Source organism: Callorhinus ursinus, unplaced genomic scaffold (assembly GCF_003265705.2).
Source record: "Callorhinus ursinus isolate GAN/ISIS: 27379988/994484 unplaced genomic scaffold, GSC_fseal_2.0 scaffold26, whole genome shotgun sequence".
Taxonomy (NCBI): domain Eukaryota; kingdom Metazoa; phylum Chordata; class Mammalia; order Carnivora; family Otariidae; genus Callorhinus; species Callorhinus ursinus.
In genome coordinates, this window is record NW_027397088.1 from 6,962,668 (window position 1) to 6,984,028 (window position 21,361).

Below are 21,361 nucleotides of genomic sequence, written 5' to 3' on the forward strand. Positions count from 1 at the left end.
CCTCTCCTCTCCTCTCCTCTCCTCCACCATCTTCCCTCTCCTCTCCCTGATTCCCCCCTCCCCTCTTTTTCTGTGTCCTCTTTCCCTCTCTCAGTCACTCTCAGGACAATCAAATTTCCTGTAGGCCAAGCAGCATCCCAGGTCCCTGGCCCAGGAGCCAGAGTTTCTGGAACCAGAGCCCCTCACAGCTCGGTGACATCTGGGTTGCTTTTAGGGTATGAGGTGCTTTATCCAGCAGCACCTCTTCCCTTGCTTGGATTTAGTTCATCCCTGGGGTTGGCATGATTAATGAGGTTAGTGGTTTAGGGGTAGCTGAGGTGAGGATCCTCCTGCCTCCTTTCCTGAACAAACAACACTGGACAGGAGCCAGGTTTTCCCGGTCAAATGGTCCTACCTCTAAATAAATTTCCTCCAAGAACAGCATCTCCCATACCTTTACGGAAATAAAAACTAAGAAAAAAACAAAACAAAACCCGTAACTCTTTTAAAGGACACTTGCCCTTCCCCAGGTCACTCAACTTGTGGCAGAGGGCATTTCCATTCTGCCCCAGGGGAATTTCACTGCTCTTTAAGGAAACCCAGAAGACAACTAACAAATAGTGCTTCACATAAATAATGTCTAAAAGATGAAAGGTATTAGTTTCCTTTATACATCCAGTTTATTGTCAGTGGTGCAATTAAATTCTATCTTAGGCTGTGGCTGGAGCATCCCACAGCTTGGAGGGGCTCTCTCCTGAGCCCTTCACAGGGACGGGGCGTTGGTTCCTAATGAAGCGGAGCAGGCAGGCCCCACCTCCAGTGGGACAGGTCTCCCAGGGAGCACCTGCCATTGGCGGGGGGGGGGGCCCTGGTTCCGGTACCAGCACCTTATGCTAGCGAATGCATGTTCTTATAGCACTGATGGGCCCTCTGGAGGAGCCCCATGCCACCCTCCATTTGCAGTTGTTTCCTGTTCTGCCTGCAGAACCTGCACGACCTCACTGTTCGATTATCTTCTAAGGCCTCTTGTGTGGATGGCACTCTGATGGGCCATGGGCGGGGCCTGAGGGGGGAAGGCCTCGGGATGACTTAAGCCTTTCTCAAAATGAAGGACCTGGGCTCTCTGTCTCTATGGGCATGACCTGTGTGTGTTTGCGTAAGCCTCGCCCTGGGGTGACTCATAATATGGCCGTCCTCAAGTGCCATGTGCACAGCGCTAGACCCATTGGCAGCTGCCTTGCTGAGTGCTCCATGACAGTCATTAGCTTTACAAATGATTCACAGCAAATGGTTCATAAGACCCAGGGCTTACTGTCCCCCTACCCCTGCCACCTCTGGGGGCATTTAAAATATGCGCAACTTGGTAAACTTTGATGATCACCTTAGAAGAATGAAGCTTAAGATCTGTGCTAATGTTTTTAATCACTTTTAGAAAAAAAGATCTCCAGCAACTTGAGAAGGCCTCTAATCCCTGGGTAAGGCTGACATAAGGTTATCATACCCCAAGGACATGGACGGAGGCCTGGGTTTCTGCTCACAGGACAAGAAGGTGTCTCAGGATGTGGCTACAGATGCTGCCAGTGCTCCCAAAAAGAGGGAGCAAACAAGTTGCCATATTTGTCTTCCATTTCCATCCATTCTCTGCCCTCCTCTGCCAAGTTTCTTTGAACCATTTGGGCAGAGATTTCTGGTGGTAAATGGAGACACAAATAAAAACTACTAGCCAAACAGGCAAAATAACCCTATGGTGATAGAAGTCAGAAAGATGGTTATCTTTGTGATGGAGGAAGGGATTATTGACTGGAAAAGGCATGAGGGAGCTTTCTGGAGTGTTGGGACTTCTCTATGTCTTCATCTGGCTGGTGGTTGCAAGGCATCTATGTATATACAAACTCGCTGTCACCAAGCTGACATCTCAGTGAGTGCATCCTACTGTATACAGTTAGATCTCAATGTCCCAAATGCAGGTGGGAGATGATCCCAGTGGTTTCCATTTCATGCCCTGCCTGACCCACTTTACTCTGGAGACACTGAAATTCGATCTGTATCCATTACACATCTTTATCTTCCTCCACAAGTATGTTTATACCCACAGGTTATATTTATATCTGCAGCCACATCTATATATTTAAATCTGGAGATGAGAGAAAAGTGTTATATGTGCGTGTGTCTATGTATAGTGCAGTTTACTTCTTTCAAAGAACAGGAGAATCTTAGCTGCCCCCGTACTTTTTTTTTGTTGAGCAAGACACACACACACTAAGTATGCCTGGGTGCCTAGTCAACAACCTTGCCTTTCTCCCTTGTCTGAGATGGTAAAACTGACCTTGATGATGAGCTGGGGGATGGTCAGCACAGTGGACTTCTGCTTGGCCAGAACATCCTTGGTCTCGTTGACACGCGCTGTGACAAAGAAGTGCAGGTACGCTTGTTCCAGCAGCTGGCCCATGTACTCACCCGCTCGGATCAGCACCTCTTCTTTCTTGACTGGCAGGAGGAAAAACAAACATACAGAACATCAGGACCTGAGTTAGACCTGCTTGACTTTGCCCACGTGCCCCATCCCCTTCCTCATCAGGATTCAAGGAAGCAAAAGGACCTCAACATCCACCAGAAGCACAGCCAAGGTGAAGGACAAAGACTTAATCAAGGACAAAGTCTCGTGCTTCTTGGATAAAACAAGCATGTGCTAGAAATTTAATATTCAGGAAAGCCTTACTAGAGAAAGTGTGTCATTTTTTCCCAAGCAGTGCTTTTCCTGTTGTAAAAATGCAAAACCATGACAGGGATGTTGAAGATCAAGGACCAAGGGGTTTTAACTGTGGCTGTTTTGAGTTGACCATGGACAATCCCAAGATGACAGAAACCCAAGGCCACCAGTCCACGTACTGCCCCCTTGTGCAACAAGAAACATCTCTCTCAGGCCATAGGCCACCCTTGAGCAAAACTGTCAACTACCTAAACCTTTTCCTTATAGCGCTTCACATTTTCTTTCCAGCTTTTTCTGTACCAATCTTACATGATTTTTCAATATAAGGGAAAGAAGCCTTTGAAACCAGTTTTTACCCTAGGCATTCAGCTCTCTCCCACCCCGTTCCTATTTGCAGTGTAAAGGACCTCTGTGCCGAATGCCTGTTTCCTCAAGTCACTGACGTTAGCTTTTAGGTGTTGAGGATAGGCTAGTGAGACTGGCATTTGGAGGCTGGGGAGTGGTCCAGGCTCCCCTCCATTCACCATCTGGGCTGAGGGCGGGAATGCTATGTTGTGGCTCTGAATATAATAGTGAGGTCCTGTTCGGCTGCACTGCCCGCTTTCTCTATCACTTTCATTTCTCACTGCTCAGGATTCAAGAGAGCAAAGAGGCTGAGCCCGGGCCATGGTGTACCACCTGCTGCACCTGCTCAGAGCCAGGTGCTAGTGCTGCATTGACAGCTGGCCTAGTGGGGAAATGGGTGGCAACGCCTCCATCCCCATGCCCAGAACACAGGCTCTGCAAATGGTCACCAAATGGAACATCTCCACCACTGCTTCCTTGCCCAATGTCTGCCTTTTGCCAAAGATTCCTCCTCCCTGTGGAAGTTATTGAAAGGAATGATTCCCAGGGTCCGTTGCTTTACATGCAGGTGCAGGGGATAGTCAGTCCCCAGTGAACAGCAGTCCTGAAACGAGGACGGGATACTGTGTAGGGCGAGCCAGGGCACAGGGAAGGCTCCCTGACTTGTTGGCCCACAGGCGAGGATACATCAGGACATGCTCATCACCCTCACAGATGAATAGGTGCTGTGACCTCCTCTAGGCCTCTGACTGAGGAGTTCTTAGTCCTGGCGGGGACATTAAAAACCCGCCCTGTTGAATTAAGACCAATTAAATCACAGACCAATTAAATCAGAGTTTTGGAGGCTGGGGCCCAGGCATTATTTTACAGGTTCCGCGGCTGATTTTAATGTGCAGCTGGGGTTTGCGGGGGGGGGGCGGGGATACTGCTCCAACAACCAGGACGATCCCCACAGGATCAGCTCTGTAGAAGCCTTTGTTCATGTGGAAGGTATGGCCCTCACAGTCCAGGTGCTTGCTGCTCGGAGTGTAGCCAGCAGACCATCACCTGTGAGCTCATAAGAGACGCAGGTTCTCTGGCCCACCCACCCCTAACCCCACCCCAACTCACTGAATTATGATCTGCTTTTGAATAAGATGCCCACATGATGCATATTCAACTTTGAGAAGCTCCCAGAGTTAGGAGGACTTTGGCTTGAACTTGGCCCTCGAATTCTGCTTTTTTAATGACCCTTTCATATTGCTTTCTTTGGGCCTGAGACTGGACCCTATTTCTTCCATGACTCCCCTAGAAATAATTGTCCGGACACATAAGACTCCATCCCTTGACTGGATACAACCTCAGATGAGCACAGGGGGGATGTTTTTCACGGCCCCATCTCTGGTTGGATGGAGTGGCAAATGGTATGCCTTGAGGAACATATGTTTTGTCTCTAGCTGCCTCCAGCAATACTAAAAAACCAGACTTCCTCTGGTTGTTACTGGGGGGTGGGGGGGGGGCTCTGTTTGACCATTGGATTCCTTGAGGTTGGTGAGATATTTCTGACTTCTTTCTACCAATCTTAACGGAGACTTTTGCTACCTTTATAATGTTGGCACCAGGACATTATTCTCTGGGGTAGAACATTCTCTAAATCATAGCCCTAAGGAAACTGGGCTGTGCTTCCAAGCCCAAGAGAACAGTGCTCCTGAAATAGTATGTTATGTAAGTGCTGTGTTTTGCCACTGCACAAGAAATTGTTCTAGATAAAGTTATTAAACGTGGCAAGAGAAAGAAGAATAGGTTTTCATTCTATGAGTGGTGGAACTGGGCTCCTGCCAATATCATTTACTGTGTCTGGGGAAAGCCGAGGGAGACACAGATAGGAGCTGCCTCATCTCTTTTTCCAAAAAGCAAAGAAAACTAAATATAGTCAAGTGGAAATGATAACACCTTTGAAGGTACTGGAAGGTTTAAGTTATTCAAATCTTCCAAGCTGATTCTAGCCCACACATTCTCTTTAATCATCAATCTGGAAAGTATGCCTCCCATTCTACTTGGAAAACTTTCTTTGCAACCGAGCCTCCTAGGAGTGTACTCTGACCTGCTTGATCAAGGTCTAGAATCAGGTGGCTTTTTGCAACACATTGCAGTTTATTTTATTATTATTATTTGCCATTTATTTTAGATTGCAGTTGGCAACCTATTGCATACAGTTAATTCCACCTGGTCACTGTCCCTAGATCAGTGACTGAGAAGGTTAATGTATCATGCCACTCCAGCCTTATCAACTCATAGAAGCTCATTTTCTTATTGGATTAGGGAGAAAAGGGGAAGGAGATGGGATTCTTCTGAGATGGGAAAGGATGGTATATAGTTAAACCTAAGTTAGATCAGGCCTCATTTCTGCTCAAAATCCTCTAACGGCTCCTCCAGCTCAGCTCACTGAGAATCAAAGCCAAAGTCCTTGCAAGGGCCCACAGTTCTTTATGTGGTCTACACCATCACTCTCCATTACCACTTTTGCTCCCAACTCTGGTTTCCTTGCTACTCATTGAACACATCAAACATGCTCTGGCCTCAGGGCCTTTGCATTTACAATTTCTTCTGGCTGCAAAGCTTGCTCCTTTCCTTCTGTCAGGTTTCTGTTAAATGTCATCCCGTTAGAGAGGTTTTCCCTGATCATCCCACCCCACCAACATTCCCTCCTTCCCTTACCCTGCTTTATATTTTCTTATTATGTGTATAACTATACTATAACTATACTGTATGTGTATATTATGTTTATTGTCCAGCCCCCACCTCTTAAGACCACAAGCCCCATGAGGGTTGGCCCTTCTGTTGTGTTCATTGCTGTGTCTCCAGCACAAAACAGCATCTAGACATTAAGCATGAAATAAAGGTTTGGGGAACGAATCTACAACCCTGTGGTATGGATGGTATTGTTCCCATGCACGGAAGAGCTCAGATTACTTAAGTAACTTGCCTAGGGACACACAGCCGGTAGGTGACATAGTCACACCTAAAATCCCCATTTGTCTAATTCCAAGACTCAGTTTCTCTAACCTCCACTGTGTCTGCCTGTTGTCTTGAGTCCTTTATACTGACTAGTCTTGTCTTTAAGAATTACCTTTCCTACCTCGAAGGATAGGAAAATTGTTAGATCTCTCAGTTTCCAAAAAATATATACCATGGTGATTTCCTAATCGTTAGTCACATTACCATAGCTCCGGAAATTTGTTCCCCTAAGGTTGGGTAGGTTTCTTGGAATTAAGATTTTTAGGAATGTTCCCCATTTTTCTGGGAATATCTTTCTATAGCCTCACAAGGGTACTCACTGGGGCTTGGGATAGCCACTGAATCCAGAAAGCTTGAAAACAACTGGGATGTGTGGGTTGGTCATCCCCGGGGGCATATTAGTCTTGCTTGCCTTCATGTTGTAAAACTTATTATTTGTACACCTTTAAAGTTTTTTTTTTTTTTTTCTTTGCCACATGTCAGGTCAATAGAAATCCAGTGCCCTGAAAGGTTCAGGTCCTTTCCAACCTGCTTTAACTCAACATGCTTGGCCTGGAGACCAGTTTCTCCCGGGTAACTCATTTTACCAGTTATGTGACTAACCTTTGTGCCCCCTAAATGCTAGTACCCCAAGAAATGAGATTGGTCAAAACTGCAATTCCCAATGTAAGCTGAAGATCGTCGAGCCCAAGCTTGCTTAAAGTATTCTGAATTTTTATAGTGAAGGGCATGTATTCGAGGGAGGCTGGGCAGGATCAAGGACGAGAAAGAGACCCCATGAGAGGTGGCAGAGAGAACAAAGCCCTTCAGCAGCTCCTGGACAGCACATCCCGAGGCTCTAGTCTCCTCTCCCAAGGGTGGACTCTCCCCCGTCCCAATATATCAGCAGATGAGTTTTCAGAAATGGCCCATATGCAGAGCTTAGATCTTTTACTTTCTAAATGGTAAAGCAAAACACATCATTCCTGCTGGGGCAGTCCCCCAAAATGTTACCTGACTTGGGGAGAGAGATACAGGGCAGGGGGGTGCTGCTTTCTGGTACAGGTGCTTCACAAACTTTCCTGGGCACTAAAATCCCCTTGGGATCTTGTTACAATGTAGATCCTGGTTCAACAGATCTGGGGTGGGACCTGACAGTCTGCATGTCTAACCAGCTCCCAGGGGATGCTCATGTTTCAGGTCCTTGGCCCCCACTTTGAGTAGTAAGAAGTTACATTTAATTTTCATGACTCATGGGGCTTTAGGCTTTGAAAATTTCAGTGTTCACTTCTATGCATGAGAGGTGAAGCCGAAATCTGAGGCCCCTCTAGAAGAAGGAGGTTCTCCTATGGGGTTCCTGTTCCTGAGCTCTGTGGCAGAACTTTAACTTTGACAGGAAGTTATTTTTTTTTTAAGATTCATTTATTTATTTGAGAGAAAGAAAGAGGGAGGGAGTAAGGGGAAGGGGCAGAGGGAAAGAGAGAGAGAGAATCCTCAAGCAGACTCCCACTGAGGACAGAGCCGGAAGCGGGACTCGATCCCACAACCCTGAGATCATGAACTGAGCTGAAATCAAGAGTTGGACACTTAACCAACCGAGCCAGCCAGGTGCCCCGACAGGAAGTTATTAATGAGTGACAGCACCAAGCCAGACAGGGAGGCAGAGAACAAGTCCCGGGGAGAAGAGCCCCCCTTGTTAGCTTACAAGACATGGGCTCCAGCTCCACTTCGAATGTCTCCTTCTTGAATTCTGTCTTGGAGACCCCCGTGTAGAAGACAATATTGCCTGAGAGATAGGCTGAGAGGGTGTAACGGTTGGGGCTGTTGTTCTGGAAGGTGATGGTTAGCTTGAAGTCTCTTCCCAGCACGGCATTTTCCACTCCAAAATTCATGACCACGTCAGACCTGGATTTAAGGAGGCCATCTGTGTTGAGGGGCTTTTTAGCCCCATACATCAGGGCAGTTTCCAGGGCCAGCCTCTCTTCTTCTTGGCCTAGGAGAGATGCAGAGATCATGACAGGAGAAAAGAAATCCAATCCATCAAAGAGAAATTAATAAACACGCTGCGCTCTGGGCACTGTGTGCTATACTGATCCGGTTGCCTCTGTAAGCCACACAACTGCCCTTCGAGACAGGTGTCATCATTATTCCGGTGTTACCAATTCTGCAAAATCAGGTTTCTGGAGAGCTACGACCTGCCCAGGCTGCCAAGTTAGTTGGCATCGCTGGGGCTTATCTGAAAGCAGGGTGCTAAGGGGTTGCTCTCAGGGCTGTTTCTCCAGGGCTGCTACTTCGCGGTTCTGCAGGCAGGGTTGGCCCAGTTCAACTCCTCTCAAATAGTGGTGCCAATTTGCTTCCCTCCCCTAATCCTAGCTAGAATTTGGGGGTCTCTAAGCAAAGATTTTGGCGATAGTTGCATCTTGCCATTCTACATTGTGCTATACCAGTTTTCTCCTGTTCACGGGTCTTTCTGATAAGACCTGTCTTCCTCGTCTCTCTTTCCACGTGGGCCTGTCCCACTTTCTCCTGCTTAGCTGACCCCTGGGCAGCTGCCGTCCTGCCCTCTACTCCTTCCTCTCTTGTCATCCTCCCCGCCGATCCCCCGGCAGAGTGTAGAGATCACTTTTCCCACAAATAGCGCACCGCCCCATATACTCAGACCTGGCAAGTCGTTAACAAGCCCTCCCTGCCAAAGGGCTCTAAGGCCAAGTTCCCTGGGGGAGCACTGGGTTGTCTGGGGCCTCCAGATGTTCATTGTCTTGATTCCAGCCTCTGATAGCAGAGGTTCTGAGCTTGAGCCCCACAGCGAGGCGACTTAATTAACGTAAGACTTCCCAAACTCATCTGACGCCAACTACATTTTTTTTGAGGGACACCTACTGGCATCTGGGGGTACACTGAGGTTCTAATGCAGTTGGAGATGTGTGTGCTCTTTTTAGGAAAATGTCTTCTGTGGGATTTCCAGGATGGTGGTGGAGGAGATGAAGGTAGAGACAGGAGGATAAGGGGTGAGCTCTGGAAGAATCAAACAATAGCTTTGTGCTGTTGTGGAAGCAAGAAATACAGATATAAGTCAGACCTCAGAGCTTGCTCCTCCTGGTTCCGAGCTGGGCTGACGTTCCTTACAGAGCCCCGGACAAAATGCTCGGCTTGAGCGGACAGGGCTTGAGGAGGTGTGGAGAGATAGCCTCTATTCTCTTTACCCCCCGAATACCTTTGGGTACATCTTAGTGCATTGTTGAAGGCACAGAGGCCAATTCTTGGACTTGTAAAAACCAGTCATGGGAATGGCTAGCAAAAAAGAATCACCTGGACATAAAAGTGTGAGCTTTTAAATTCATTAATTTCAAGATAATGCCTTCTACTTAGCAATGAAACGCAATGCAGATGAAGAAGTCAATTAACAACAACAGTTATCGCTGAGAGCGAATTCTGTGACAGGTATTGTGGTGAAGGGCATACTGGGCATTGTCTCGTTTACGCCTCAGAGAACTCCACAAGGCAGGCACTATTATTACCATCCATGTCCTTGTTTGTAAAAAAAAAAAGGGGGGGTCACCTACATCACAGGGTTTTTAGGAGGTTTGGAGGCATGCATAAAAACTGGCAGCTACTAGTACTTTGCAAAGACCAAAAATGCCAGGAGGTGTTGCAAACAAACGTGAATGTGCGTGTGTGTTAACAATTTCTCTGATTGTCAAGATGGCAAGAATGTGCCAGGAACAAGGGGTCTAGGACAAGCATTGGCTAGAGCACGTGTTTACAGAGCAATAGGAGGGAGACAGTATCTCCCTCTAAAGGGAAGGAGGGGCTATGACAAGGAAAGTGCAGTAAAATATTTCTGCGGAAAGCACATGGCCAACAGCTCCTCACGAGAGCATTATTGATGATCGCTTTGGATGGGCACCAGATATGCATTTAGACAAAATGCGGGAGGGGAACACCAGCAGCAGGGACCTACCTGTCAGAGAGGTGCCATCTGGGGAAAGAGAGGCTGAGCTGGCCCAGATGAGGGGAAGGGGCAATGGAAGGCTTGTGGTGAGCCACGGGAGACTTTATATGGCATCATAGATGGATGAGCCTCTGGGTCCCCTTTGGGGATCAGCCTGTCCCGGGAGCCGGAGTCGCCAGGCAGTCATTCCAGAAGAGGAGGCAGGAACGTCAGGGTTTCCCTAGAGCTCTGCAGAATTGCCATCTCTCTGCAGTTGTGCTTTATGCTCTGACATCTTACATAATTCAGGACCATGAATTTAGTGCTGTGGGAGAATGATCTAAAACCAGATTATATTTTCTGAGATTCTTCTGTGGCCTCCAGGAACAAGGTCAAAAGCATCTTTCCATTAACTTGGATGTAATGAAAGTGCCCTTTTATGTTTGTTAAGCTTCTTCTCATTGTTCAGGTGTTAGCTCAAATGTCACCTTCTCAGAGAGCAGCCCCTTCCATCACCCTGTGTAATGTGTCTCCAAGCCCAGTCCTCTCATCTCTCACTAACACATTACCTGGTTTTCTGTCCTTTGCCCAGGACTTAACACTGCATAACATTATTTTCACGACTAGAACGCATCTCCATGTTCCCAAGACCTACGACCTGGCCTGGCAGAGTCTTTGAAGGATCAAGGTTTGGAAAAGCACTTTGCTTTCATCCAGAGACAAAACTTTCATCTTTTAATAGATACTAAATAGTCCAGTTTGGGATATGTGATGTGCATTTAAATTCACCTGTGAAAGAGCCACCGGCATTACCATTCATTTGAGGATTTGGAGCTACTTGAGGCACTATGATGTCCAGGCACCGTGCTAGGCTCAGATGAGAAGCACAGCCCTTCCCTCATGGGTCTCAGGGACAAGTGCAGAGGGATCGCTATACGTGTGTCCCCCACAGATGCCGGGTCAGACGTTCGCATGTGGGGCAGGGCACAGGAGGAGAGACTCAACACCACCTGGGGGCAGGGAAGCCTTCTTGGAGAGGTTTTACTCTCCGCAGTGAGAGCAAAGGCATGAAGAAAGTGGCAGTCTGGCTCTCTGGAGGACTGTCAGCCGCTCTCCTAGCTGCTGCTTGGGTTGCCTGTGGGTGTGGTCAGGAGGTGCAGTGAGGGGGCCCAGAAAGCAAATAGCAGAGGCTTGGTGAGCTTTGATTGAAATGCCCTTCGAAGCAACAGAGGAGAGCAAGGGCTTTTAAGCAGTGTCATAACAGGCTCAAATTTATATTTTAAACATGTCACTTTGGCAGCAATGCACGGGTTAGACAAAGGGAAAGGAGGCTGTGGTGGGAAGGTGGAATTGGGAAATAACAGCAGGTAGCCAGGAGAAAATATTCATACCCTGATTAATAGTAGTAGTATTGTAGTAAGAATAGAATTACTAGCAGGAGCAGAAACTAACTTTATTGGACGCTTATTCTGTATCAGGCACTATGCTAAGGGCTTTCCACACCTCACACCACTGAATTCTCAGAGTGGCCATAGTATAGAGATAGAGGAGAGGAGATGAATTGGAACTATTTCTAAGGGGACATTTAGAGGGTTTGCTGTGCGATTGGTTCTCGAGCTGCTAAATTTTGGGGGACTCTGGTTCTCTTCACTGGGGTCTGGAGTGGAGGGGTGGGAAACAGATCCAGGGAAGAGAAGCAGTGAGAGAAGGCGGCATTCGGAAGGGTCGGTTTCAGGTTTCTTGGGAGACTTAGGGGAATGTGGAGCTGAACAGATAAGTTGGGCCAGAGACACCAACTGAGGGGTGATTAGTAGATATGTGATTATAATGCCAGCCATAGAGAAAGAACATAAAGTGGGTAGGAATGAAGCCTGAGGACTGGGCCTAGAATAAGTACCATTCAGAGGTGAGGGAAAAAAAGAGGAGCTTAGAGTTGCAGAGGGGATAGCAAAAAGAGTCAAGTAGGTTGGGATAGAACCAGGAGAAGTGGTGTCATAGGAACAAAGAGGGGAGAGAATGTCAAGATTCGGGGCTGAGCAGCAGCAACAGAAGGCACGGGAAGCTCAGGCAAGCTGAGATCTGCAAACATTTATTCCACATGGCAATCCGTTGGTCCTGGCAGCCTTGAGATGAGGAGCTTCAAGGGGCGCCTGGGTGGCTCAGTCGGTTAAGCATCTGCCTTTGGCTCAGGTCATGATCCTGGGGTCCTGGGATGGAGCCCCGCAATGGGCTTCTTGCTCCGCGGGGAGTCTGCTTCTCCCTCTGCTCTTCACCCTGCTTATGCTCTCTCTCAAATAATAAAACGAAATAAAATCTTCCAAAAAAAAAAAAAAGAAGAAGAAAAGGAGCTTCAAGGACTTGTGGCTGGTAGCAGAACTCAGGGGATGGTAGGTGAGAAAAGAAAGGAAAAGGCACGCAATGGCATGCCAAGGACAGGCAGTTCTTTCAAGATGCCTGCCATGGAGGCCAGTGGGGAAGAAAGAACGGGGCATATTTGGTGGGGAATATATTGCTGAAAAAAAAGTTGCATATTTTTTTTTTAAACACAGGTGACACTGGATCCTGCTTAAATGCGAATGGGAAGGAGCTAAATGGGGAAGGAGACATGGAAATACAAGTGGCAGAGGGAATGACTGATGGAACAAAAAGGAAATGGGATCCAGACATCATCATAAAAGAAGACAGATGGCTGCAAAAGTTTTAAGAATTCTGGTTTTCAAAATTTTATAGTTTCCTAATCTTACATATTTGAAAAAAGGTATAAAATTAATATTAAGCTTTTGTTCATCCTCCGCATGAAAAATGATCTTTCCACAATTTAGTTAATTAAAATAGTTAATTCCTGAATCTGGTAATAATTTCTTCTCTATGTTTTTATTCATCTCCACATTTTAGTGGCCACATTCAGCATTTATGGATAGGGCAATTATATGAGAGATTCAATAATGAGAATCAGAGTGACAAATGTATGACCATGAATGCGAGCAGCCTCTCCTAGGGGCCTGTGGCGACATCAGTAATCACTGTCGGTCCCGCCAGATTTAGGCACAGTGTCTGCATTGTTCTGTAAATAGCACCCCACTCGGTCATTCCTAAAGTCAGACTTTAAAATGCAGCTGCCATTCTTGGTTAAGAGGCTAATTAACCTCCTGGGATCAAACTCCAGCCCAGAAGCCAGATGGGGTGTCTCATAACTATCTATGCTGACTTAGGGGTTCTTCTGCTTGGACCAGACCCCCATATGGTCCACCTCCCTCAGCCTTGCCTCCTTGCTAAACTCTGAAAGCCTGAACCTCCAGCTATCTTCCTCATCCAGAGTGGGCACATTTTATTTCTTTTAATCTGGTGTCCACCCCTGGTCAAGCCCTGACTCCTCTTCCATTGGACTGGCTTTTGGTCCTTCCTCTTTTGACATCTGACCCAGATTTGGCCTTCACTGCCACCTCCACGGATGACAGCTAATGACAATGGCGTTCTGCTGTGTGGTTTAGAAAAGACAGCTGGTTGTCTGGATGGCTCCCTGTAGGGTCACCACTTCTTCTCTACACTGTCTGTTCAAGACTTCTTCCACACCAGGACTTTATCCACAATCCCTGGTGGGCTGCCTTTTCCTGGAGAAGTCTCTCCTCGTGCTTCACCTGGCCAATACCTGTTTCTCATTCTGTCTCAGTGAGCCCACCACTAATGTCCTTCAGGATCCCAAGTCTGATTCGGAACTCCCTTCTCTGTGCCTTGTTCTGGGCACCTGCTGCACAGCGTGGTGAGGGCTTGCTTCCTGCTCATCTCTCCAGCTAGACAGGAAGGCAGGACTATGCATCCCTACACAACAGTGCTGGGAATATGGTGGGTGGTTAAGATCAAGTTGTTGAATGGATGAATGAATAGATGGGTGAATGTTGCAGCTAGTTTCTTTCTCTTTTTTCTTTTTAAAGATTTTATTTATTCATTTGTCAGAGAGAGAGAGAGAGCACAAACAGGGGGAGTGGCAGGCAGAGAGAGAAGCAGGCTCCCCACTGAGCAGGGAGCCCGATCCCAGGATGCTGGGATCATGACCTGAGCTGAAGGCAGACGCTTAACCGATTGAGCCACCCTGGCGTCCCTCTTTCTCTTTTCCTAGGGACTTTTATTTTTCCTTTCCCAACCTTTTTGTCCATAACTCTATAACAAGAGGGCATTACTTGTTTGTTTTATTGTACTTATGGTTTTTTTAAACTCTCATTTCAGGAAAAAGCCAAAAAGAAAAAAAAAACACATTTGTATCTATGTTGTGCAATGGATGATAACCAATAGAAAAAAAGAATGAACCATTTCAGAAATATAGCAAAAATTCACTAGTTCAGGTGACAAAAATCCTGAATTTCTAATACAATGTGTGAGAATTCTCAATTCAGCAAACTTTCTCTTTATAGTGCAAATTGCTTTTTAAAATAAGAGCAGAGAGACTGTCTAAAATATTTAAAACAAATTCTGTACTCCTTAGCACTTCAGGAGTACTGATGAATATTTAGGTATATGCTAATTACTTGTCATTTCTCTCCATTCACTAACATAAATGCCACTCCTAAGAACCTCTGCGGGTGAATCATTTGTAAAATATACTCCACGTTCCCCATCAAGAAACGCAAGCTCCTCTACCTCCTGTCCACTACTGACCTTGGGCAGCCTTGTCTCTAACCATTGGCACTCTGAGCTTGATGTTTTTAGGACCCTAAACACACCGGCTAACTCACATCTCCAGGATGCCTTTGGTCATGTTCCCACTGCCTGGAAGCCCCTGTCTAGATTTCTTCAACTGTGGTCTGTGACTTCTCTTACCCTGCTCTGCTTTTTCTGAATCTCCTGGTTGGACTGTGTGTCTTTCTTCTTTGTTCCCCACACCCTCAGCACGATGATCCTATCACCTTTCCAGGAACAGAAACTGAATCTTGCTCACCGTGGGGATCCCCAGCACCCAACACAATTCTAGACATAGAGTAGGCACCTGGTACTGACTGAAATGGGCTTGAATTCAACAGCTCCATTTGAAACTGTCTACACAATAAACATTATTAACATTAATATTATTTTATAATTGAAATGGGCCTTTGACCTTTGTCTTGTTAATATTGTATTATCTATTTCAAGGGACTTCCATGATAATTCAATAGAACGATGTATGTGCAAATAGTTTGTAAAGTACTAAACAACCATGAATGGCTGTTTAAATTTCTATTATTAAACTAAAATTACATTAGTTATACAGTGTTTTCTATTATTGAAAGTTAAGATTCTTCTATGTTTTTGTGAGCAAGAACTGTATTGCGTTAAAGAGACATGACTTTAAACCAAATTGCCTTCACAAGTGATGTGAAGGGGAATTCTGCTCAAAGCAAATAAAGAAAACTACAAGGAGAAATTGTGGGTGTGAGGTGTCTCCCTCATGAGGGCTTATGGTGTATTCTCCAGAACACATTTCATTGTGACAGCAGATAAGTATTAAACAAACTTGGGCAAAGAAATCTTCATTCAGGGGCAGTAAGTTACCTTCTTGGAATTTGTAGGTATCAGTAATATCCTTTATGCCATCTCCTCCAACTTCTTTGGTTACAATCAATTTCCCAATGTGGCTGGTATCAACGGTTTCAACCACATGAGTGCCATCTTTCTTGGCTGTAATGTAAACCAGATCACTGTTGACCTAAAAACAGGAGAAGAGAGCGTTAGCTACCATCTGAAGTCCTTGTCATCAGAATCTCTCTCAGTGGTGTAGCCATCCCAGATCCCTAGAGTGGACATGTTCCTTTCTTCAACAACATTGGATTCATTGGGCTGAACTTGTTTTAAAATGAATCTGAAGGATAATCTAGCTTATTTTAGTTATCAGGTGTTATAAATGAAGAGTATTTGGACTATTGATTGTTTAAACGTCAACCACTTCTTTCTCTCCTTTTTCTTGCTGGTGAATTCCACCTCCTCAGAAAGAGCCAAAACCATCACACCTGCTACTCATTTTCCCAGACTGCTTTTAATCCAGCAGTGGCTGTGTGGCCTACTTCTGGGAAGAAGTCTGCTGGGTGGCTTCTGGGTAGGATTCTTCTCAGTTATAAAAGGAGAGAGTTTGCCCTTCCCTTTCTCCTTTTCAATGTTTTCACATTAAGTGAGCTGATGTTTGGAGCTTTTGTAGCTACCCTGGGACAGTGAAGAGAAACACTGCCACCAATACAAAGATGGCCAAGTAGAGAGACAAGAAGCACGTGCGGACTTAACAATGCTGTTAAATGGCTGAGTCAACCTTGGGACCGCCTACTTTAGGATTATCTACATGAGAAAAATTATAGGTAAACTCTTCATGTTTAAGTCATTTTAATTCTGTTACTTGCAGCCAAAAACATTTTAACTGAAAAATGGTATTAGGCTATCAGGAAAAATTCAGGCAATTTTGTGGTGGTTCAGCAATGAAACCATGCTATTTGTAGTATTTGGAGACAGCATCTTGGGGCCATGCCAGCTGATCCCAAGCTCTTCTGACATTCTGCCTTATCACTCTACTTTCTAGAGACAATGTCTAAATCTGTGCCTGAGACTCCCCTAGAGTCTTCTTATTATATTCTTTATAACTACTTTCTTAGGATCCCATTTATTAGCATGGGAGCAGGTAGAAACATGAACTACAGTGCATTATCAGGAGCTCCAGCTGAAAACAGTCTCTGATGTGTTCATGAAATGTTTTCCAAGCTACACATCCCTACTCTTTTCAAATAGGGTGATAATAGTGTCTTCCTCACAGTGGTTGGCAAAATTAACTGAAATAGATGTCTGTAAATTACTTATCATAGTGCCTGGCATAGATCAAATGCTCTATAAATAATAATAATATCATAAATTAATAGTATTGCCTAGACGCTGTAGTGCTATAGTCCTAAAGATGGACAAAATGCATTTGGTCACTGTTCTTGTAGGATTTACACTCTAGTAAGGGAGATTCTGTGTATTAGAATCACCTAGGGAACTTAAAAAAAAAAAAGATAACAAAATGAGGAAGTCTTGGGTGGGACGCTAAGTCTATTATTTTTAAAAGAAGGTCTCAATTAATTCTATTGGACACCCAGACCTGAGACCCTGGCAATACAGTACAATAAGTACCCGGGGTGGGGGGGATGCTTAAGATACCACCAGAGCACCTGGGGCAGTGGGGCAGGGTGGGGCAGGGCGGGAGGGTGACTAGGAAGTAACAGCCAAGTTGAAAACGGGAAGATGCATAGGAGTTAGCGAACTAAAGGACCTCATATTAAGTGTTCTTACCAACCAACCAACCAATCAACAAAAACTCACAAAAGAATACAAGGAAATTTCTGGAGGCCATGCCATGTGTACTTCCTTCATTGTGGGGAAGATGTCACAGGTGTATGCATATGTACAAACTCATCAAGATGTATCTATTAAATGTGTGCAATATTTTACGTTAATCATACCCCAATAAAGCTAAAAAGAATAAAGCCAAAAAAAAATGGAGAGAGGAAGGCTGTGACAGGCAGAGGGACTGCCACAACCACAGGTCAGAGAGGGTGGGTCAGAGACACACTGGATCAGCAAGAACCTCAGGTTCTGATCTTGAATGTGTACTTTTGGAAAGCTACCTTATTCTCTCTGAACTTCAGTTCCTGTTTCTAGAAAATGAAAATAGTTATACTTCTTCTGCCAATTTCATAGGAACACTTTAATGAGACAGCACCAAGCAAAATAGGATCTATGTGACCATGACTTGTAAACTTTAAAACTGAGTAAAAATGTAATGGTTTTTATTAGGTAATGGGGGAATTTGATGATAAAGCCCCAACTTTCAAAGTTGAGGTTAAAAAAAGCAACTTTTCTTTACTTTCTCACAAAATGTTCTGAATTTACATGGACTCTGACCTCTACTAAGGTGAAAGCAAGTAGCCGACATTCATTGAAGAGCCACAAGGTTTCAGGGACACTAACAAATTATTTAATCTAAACCTCACAACAACAACCACCTGTGAGGTATGTATTATTATCCCTATTTTATAGATGAGGGTGCCAAGTAGGTTAAGAAGGGTCAGCAAAGTGTTTGTGGTCACATAGCTGGGAGCTGCTGGAGGCTGAAACCCTGGGCTGGCCCATCGCCCATTCCCTGACCTTCACCTTGGGCTGGCCCACTCCCTGACCCTCACAGTGCATTGCCTCTCTCACGCAGCCCCACCGGACCACCAGCGCCGCCATGAGGTGGTAAGATGGTTTCATGCTTGGGGTGCAAGTGGTTCCATACATGGGCCTCAGATACCTGAGGGGTGATAAATGGTGACCTCATTCTTCAGCAGAATAATCACGGCTTTGTGGCACTAGCCATAGGATGTGCAAGACCAAAATATGAATTTAGGAATTAGGATAGGACATGACAGGGCAGACACCAGGGATATTTGTCATTTTGGGAAAAAAAAAAAAGTTAAGGAAACTTTAAAAGAGCTTCCTGAGAATTTTGGCTTTCCCTCTGGAGAAGGCCATACGAGCACAAACAGCCTCCTCCTCTTGCAAATTAGAGCAACAATGCTGATAAATATCTTCTTAATAACAGCCCTTACAACAGTTTACGGTTTTCCAGGGAGACAAGGCTAAATATGAAAAGTGGCTAAATCATTGTCTCCCCTTGAGCATAGAGCTTAGGAAATTTATGTGGGCTAAAATCTCAGGCCAGCCCAGCAGCACTGTCCCTTGTGGAGAGAGGAGAGGAGAAACCCACATATGAAATGGCTATTGCCTATGTATGTTGTGGGGGTGCGGAGAGAATGTATTCTTTCCAATTGACATTAGCAAGCTTTCTTTTCGGTTTCAGCCACCAGTGCAATGGCCCCTCATCCTGGCTGTGTATGAGCCACTGAGGGCTTAAAAGAGTAATGGTGACAGGCCCCCACCCGAGGCCAACTGCATGTCTATGGTAGACAGTTGTAAGTGCAGGTGACGTTGGAAAGAATATTGGATCTACACTGTGTGACTTTGGGCAAGTTACTCACTGTCTCTCACCTTGGGTTTAACAGTGCCATTCTTGCAGGGCAGATAGCTAGATCAGTACTGCTGGAGAAAGCCCTATGTTGAAGGCTAATTTCTTTTGAATGAAAAGGAGTCTTAGTGACCATCTTGTCCTACCCCTATACTTGAGGGGACTGTGGTCACATAGAACCTGGGCATCCCAACATGAAATCTGGTGCTGGTTTCAGCACAGGGGCTGGCAAAACTTTGTGCCAGGCACAACTTTGCCCCTTTGTCAGACACGGGCACTTCTACTCAGCCTCTGCTGAGGTGCTTGCTGAGCCCCTGTGGCTCAGCAAAGGTGGGCTGGGGCTGCAAGCTAAGGGTCCCCCTCTCGACAAAGTTCTGCACGTGCCCCTTGAATGTAAGCACATGTCTACTGCTGGCAGAAGCTATGCTCTTTGCCACTACGGATGGAAACTCTTTTTTCAGGATCCAGGAAGATTTGCTTTGTTCATTTGTTCCTAACTAGAGATAACTACAAAACAGGCTGTGCAGAGAAAGTGGTGCTCCTCTGAGAGTGCATGGAGGCAGTGGATACTGTCCTGGTGCACGAACCTTCTGGTACAATTGCCATCCTTCTACTCTGCGCTTGCTAGGTCCGTGTGTGTGCTGTCTGCTGCTGTCCCTGTGCCTCATCTCCCACCAGGACTGCCAACACCTGAGGGCACCATCTGGATCCTATCTCTCTGAGACTCAGTTCTTAGCAGGGTACTCTGCCTCTGCTTCTGTTTGCTTGTTTGCTTCATTCATCCATCCATCCTCATTCATTCAACAGGTATTTATTCATGACTACTTTGTGCCAGAACTTGTTTTCAGTGATGAGGATACATTCATGGAGCTTATATTCTAGAAGGGAGAGAAATAATAACACTAAGGCAAGTGTTGTGAGACAGGCCAGGAAGGGAGATTTTAGGTGGGGGTGGAGTGGGTTGAGTGAAGACCTCTTTGAGGAGGTGATCTGAGCAGAGACTTGGATGCAAGGAGGGGTCAAACGTGCAAGCATGTGGTTGAGGGTAGGGGAGAGATTTCCCAGCAAAAGGAACAGTATATATAAAGGCTCAGAAGCAAGAGTATGTTTGCGTGTTGCCAGAAGAGGCAAGAAAGTCAGTATGACTTGGAAGGAAATGAGCAAGGGAAGAGGTGGAAGGAAAGCCAGGAGCCAGATCACATAGAATCTTGTAAAGACTTGTGCTCAGTTTTATTGTAAGGGTTGTGGAAATCCATTAGAAGGTTGGGGGCAAGGGAGGAATGTGTTTTATTTACATTTTTAAAGAATGATTCTGGTTAGACTGTGGAGAATAAACAGGAAAAGGGAAAGAGGAGGGAAAGGAGGTGGGCTAGGAATCAAGTTCATAGAGCTCAATGTTATACAGAGCTCAAAGGGTAATAATGGGCATCACAGACCTGGCTGGATGCATGCTCTTTTTAGAAGGTATTTCTGGCAAGACGCATGAAGAAGATTAAGAAGAGAAGCCAACGTGATTCCAGAATCTTATACATTATTTGAATAAATGGATGAACTATTTTAGATCAGAATAGGAGCCCCCGGAAAATGGGCTAAAAAGTGGTAGCAAAATAACCTTGAATTGAGAATGAAGTGTCTGTAGAGTTTGTATACAAAGAACCTCCGGTCCAGAGCATGGGAAAGGCTATGTAGCTTCTGAGCAATGGAGCAGTTACTGTGGCCCTGGGGGACAAATCATCATTGCTGCAAAAATCAGCTCAGTGACAGGGAGGGAAGGAGGGGTGGGCATGTGCTCGAGTGTGCATGTGTGTGCAGGTTTGGGGTGGGCTGGCAGGAAGGGGAGGACAGAGCCAATGAGAGGAAGCTAAGATGGAAGAGAAGCAGCAACCCCCAAGTGCTCAGTGAACACGGGGAACTCGGGAAAGGACTTCAGACCCTAGCACTGTTCTGCTCTCTCCTCCCCCCACCCCTGGAGAAGCCAAAGGCCGCCATTAGTTGGGGAGAGAAAAGGCAGATGGGATTCCAGAATGGAGGTCCTCATCATGGCACTGAGGGCATGAGAAATAAGCTTCAAGCCCTGGAAGCTATCTAGAAATGTGAAGAATACATTTCTAAAATGGAGGAGGAGAGGAGAAGGGGCAGAGATAGGATCCTTCCCATGTACATGCCTCTTTTTTTTAATTTTTACTTTTTTGAGTCTAGTTGATACACAATGTTACATAAATTTCAGGTGTACAACATAGTGATTCAAACTTCTCTATGCTGTGCTCACGGCAAGTGTAGCCACCATCTGTCACCATACAACACTATGACAACATCATTGACTATATTCCCCATGCTGTGCCTTTCATCCCCGTGGCTTATTCTATAACTGGAAGCCTGTATCCTCTGCTCCCCTTCACGTCTTATTTTGGATTTTGCTTTAACT

The 21,361-nt window shown here is 45.7% G+C and overlaps 1 protein-coding gene across 1 annotated transcript in view; it reads right to left on the reverse strand.

Annotated features, from left to right (window-relative positions):
- Positions 1–21,361, reverse strand: part of F13A1 (coagulation factor XIII A chain) — a 149,851-nt gene that overhangs the window by 19,291 nt on the left and 109,199 nt on the right. Inside the window, exons 10-12 of the mRNA XM_025890867.2 lie at positions 15,465–15,618; positions 7,716–8,003; positions 2,306–2,466 (exon numbers count right to left, since the gene is read on the reverse strand). Coding sequence (XP_025746652.2) covers positions 2,306–2,466; positions 7,716–8,003; positions 15,465–15,618 — 603 coding nt within the window. The remainder of the gene's footprint in view (positions 1–2,305; positions 2,467–7,715; positions 8,004–15,464; positions 15,619–21,361) is intronic.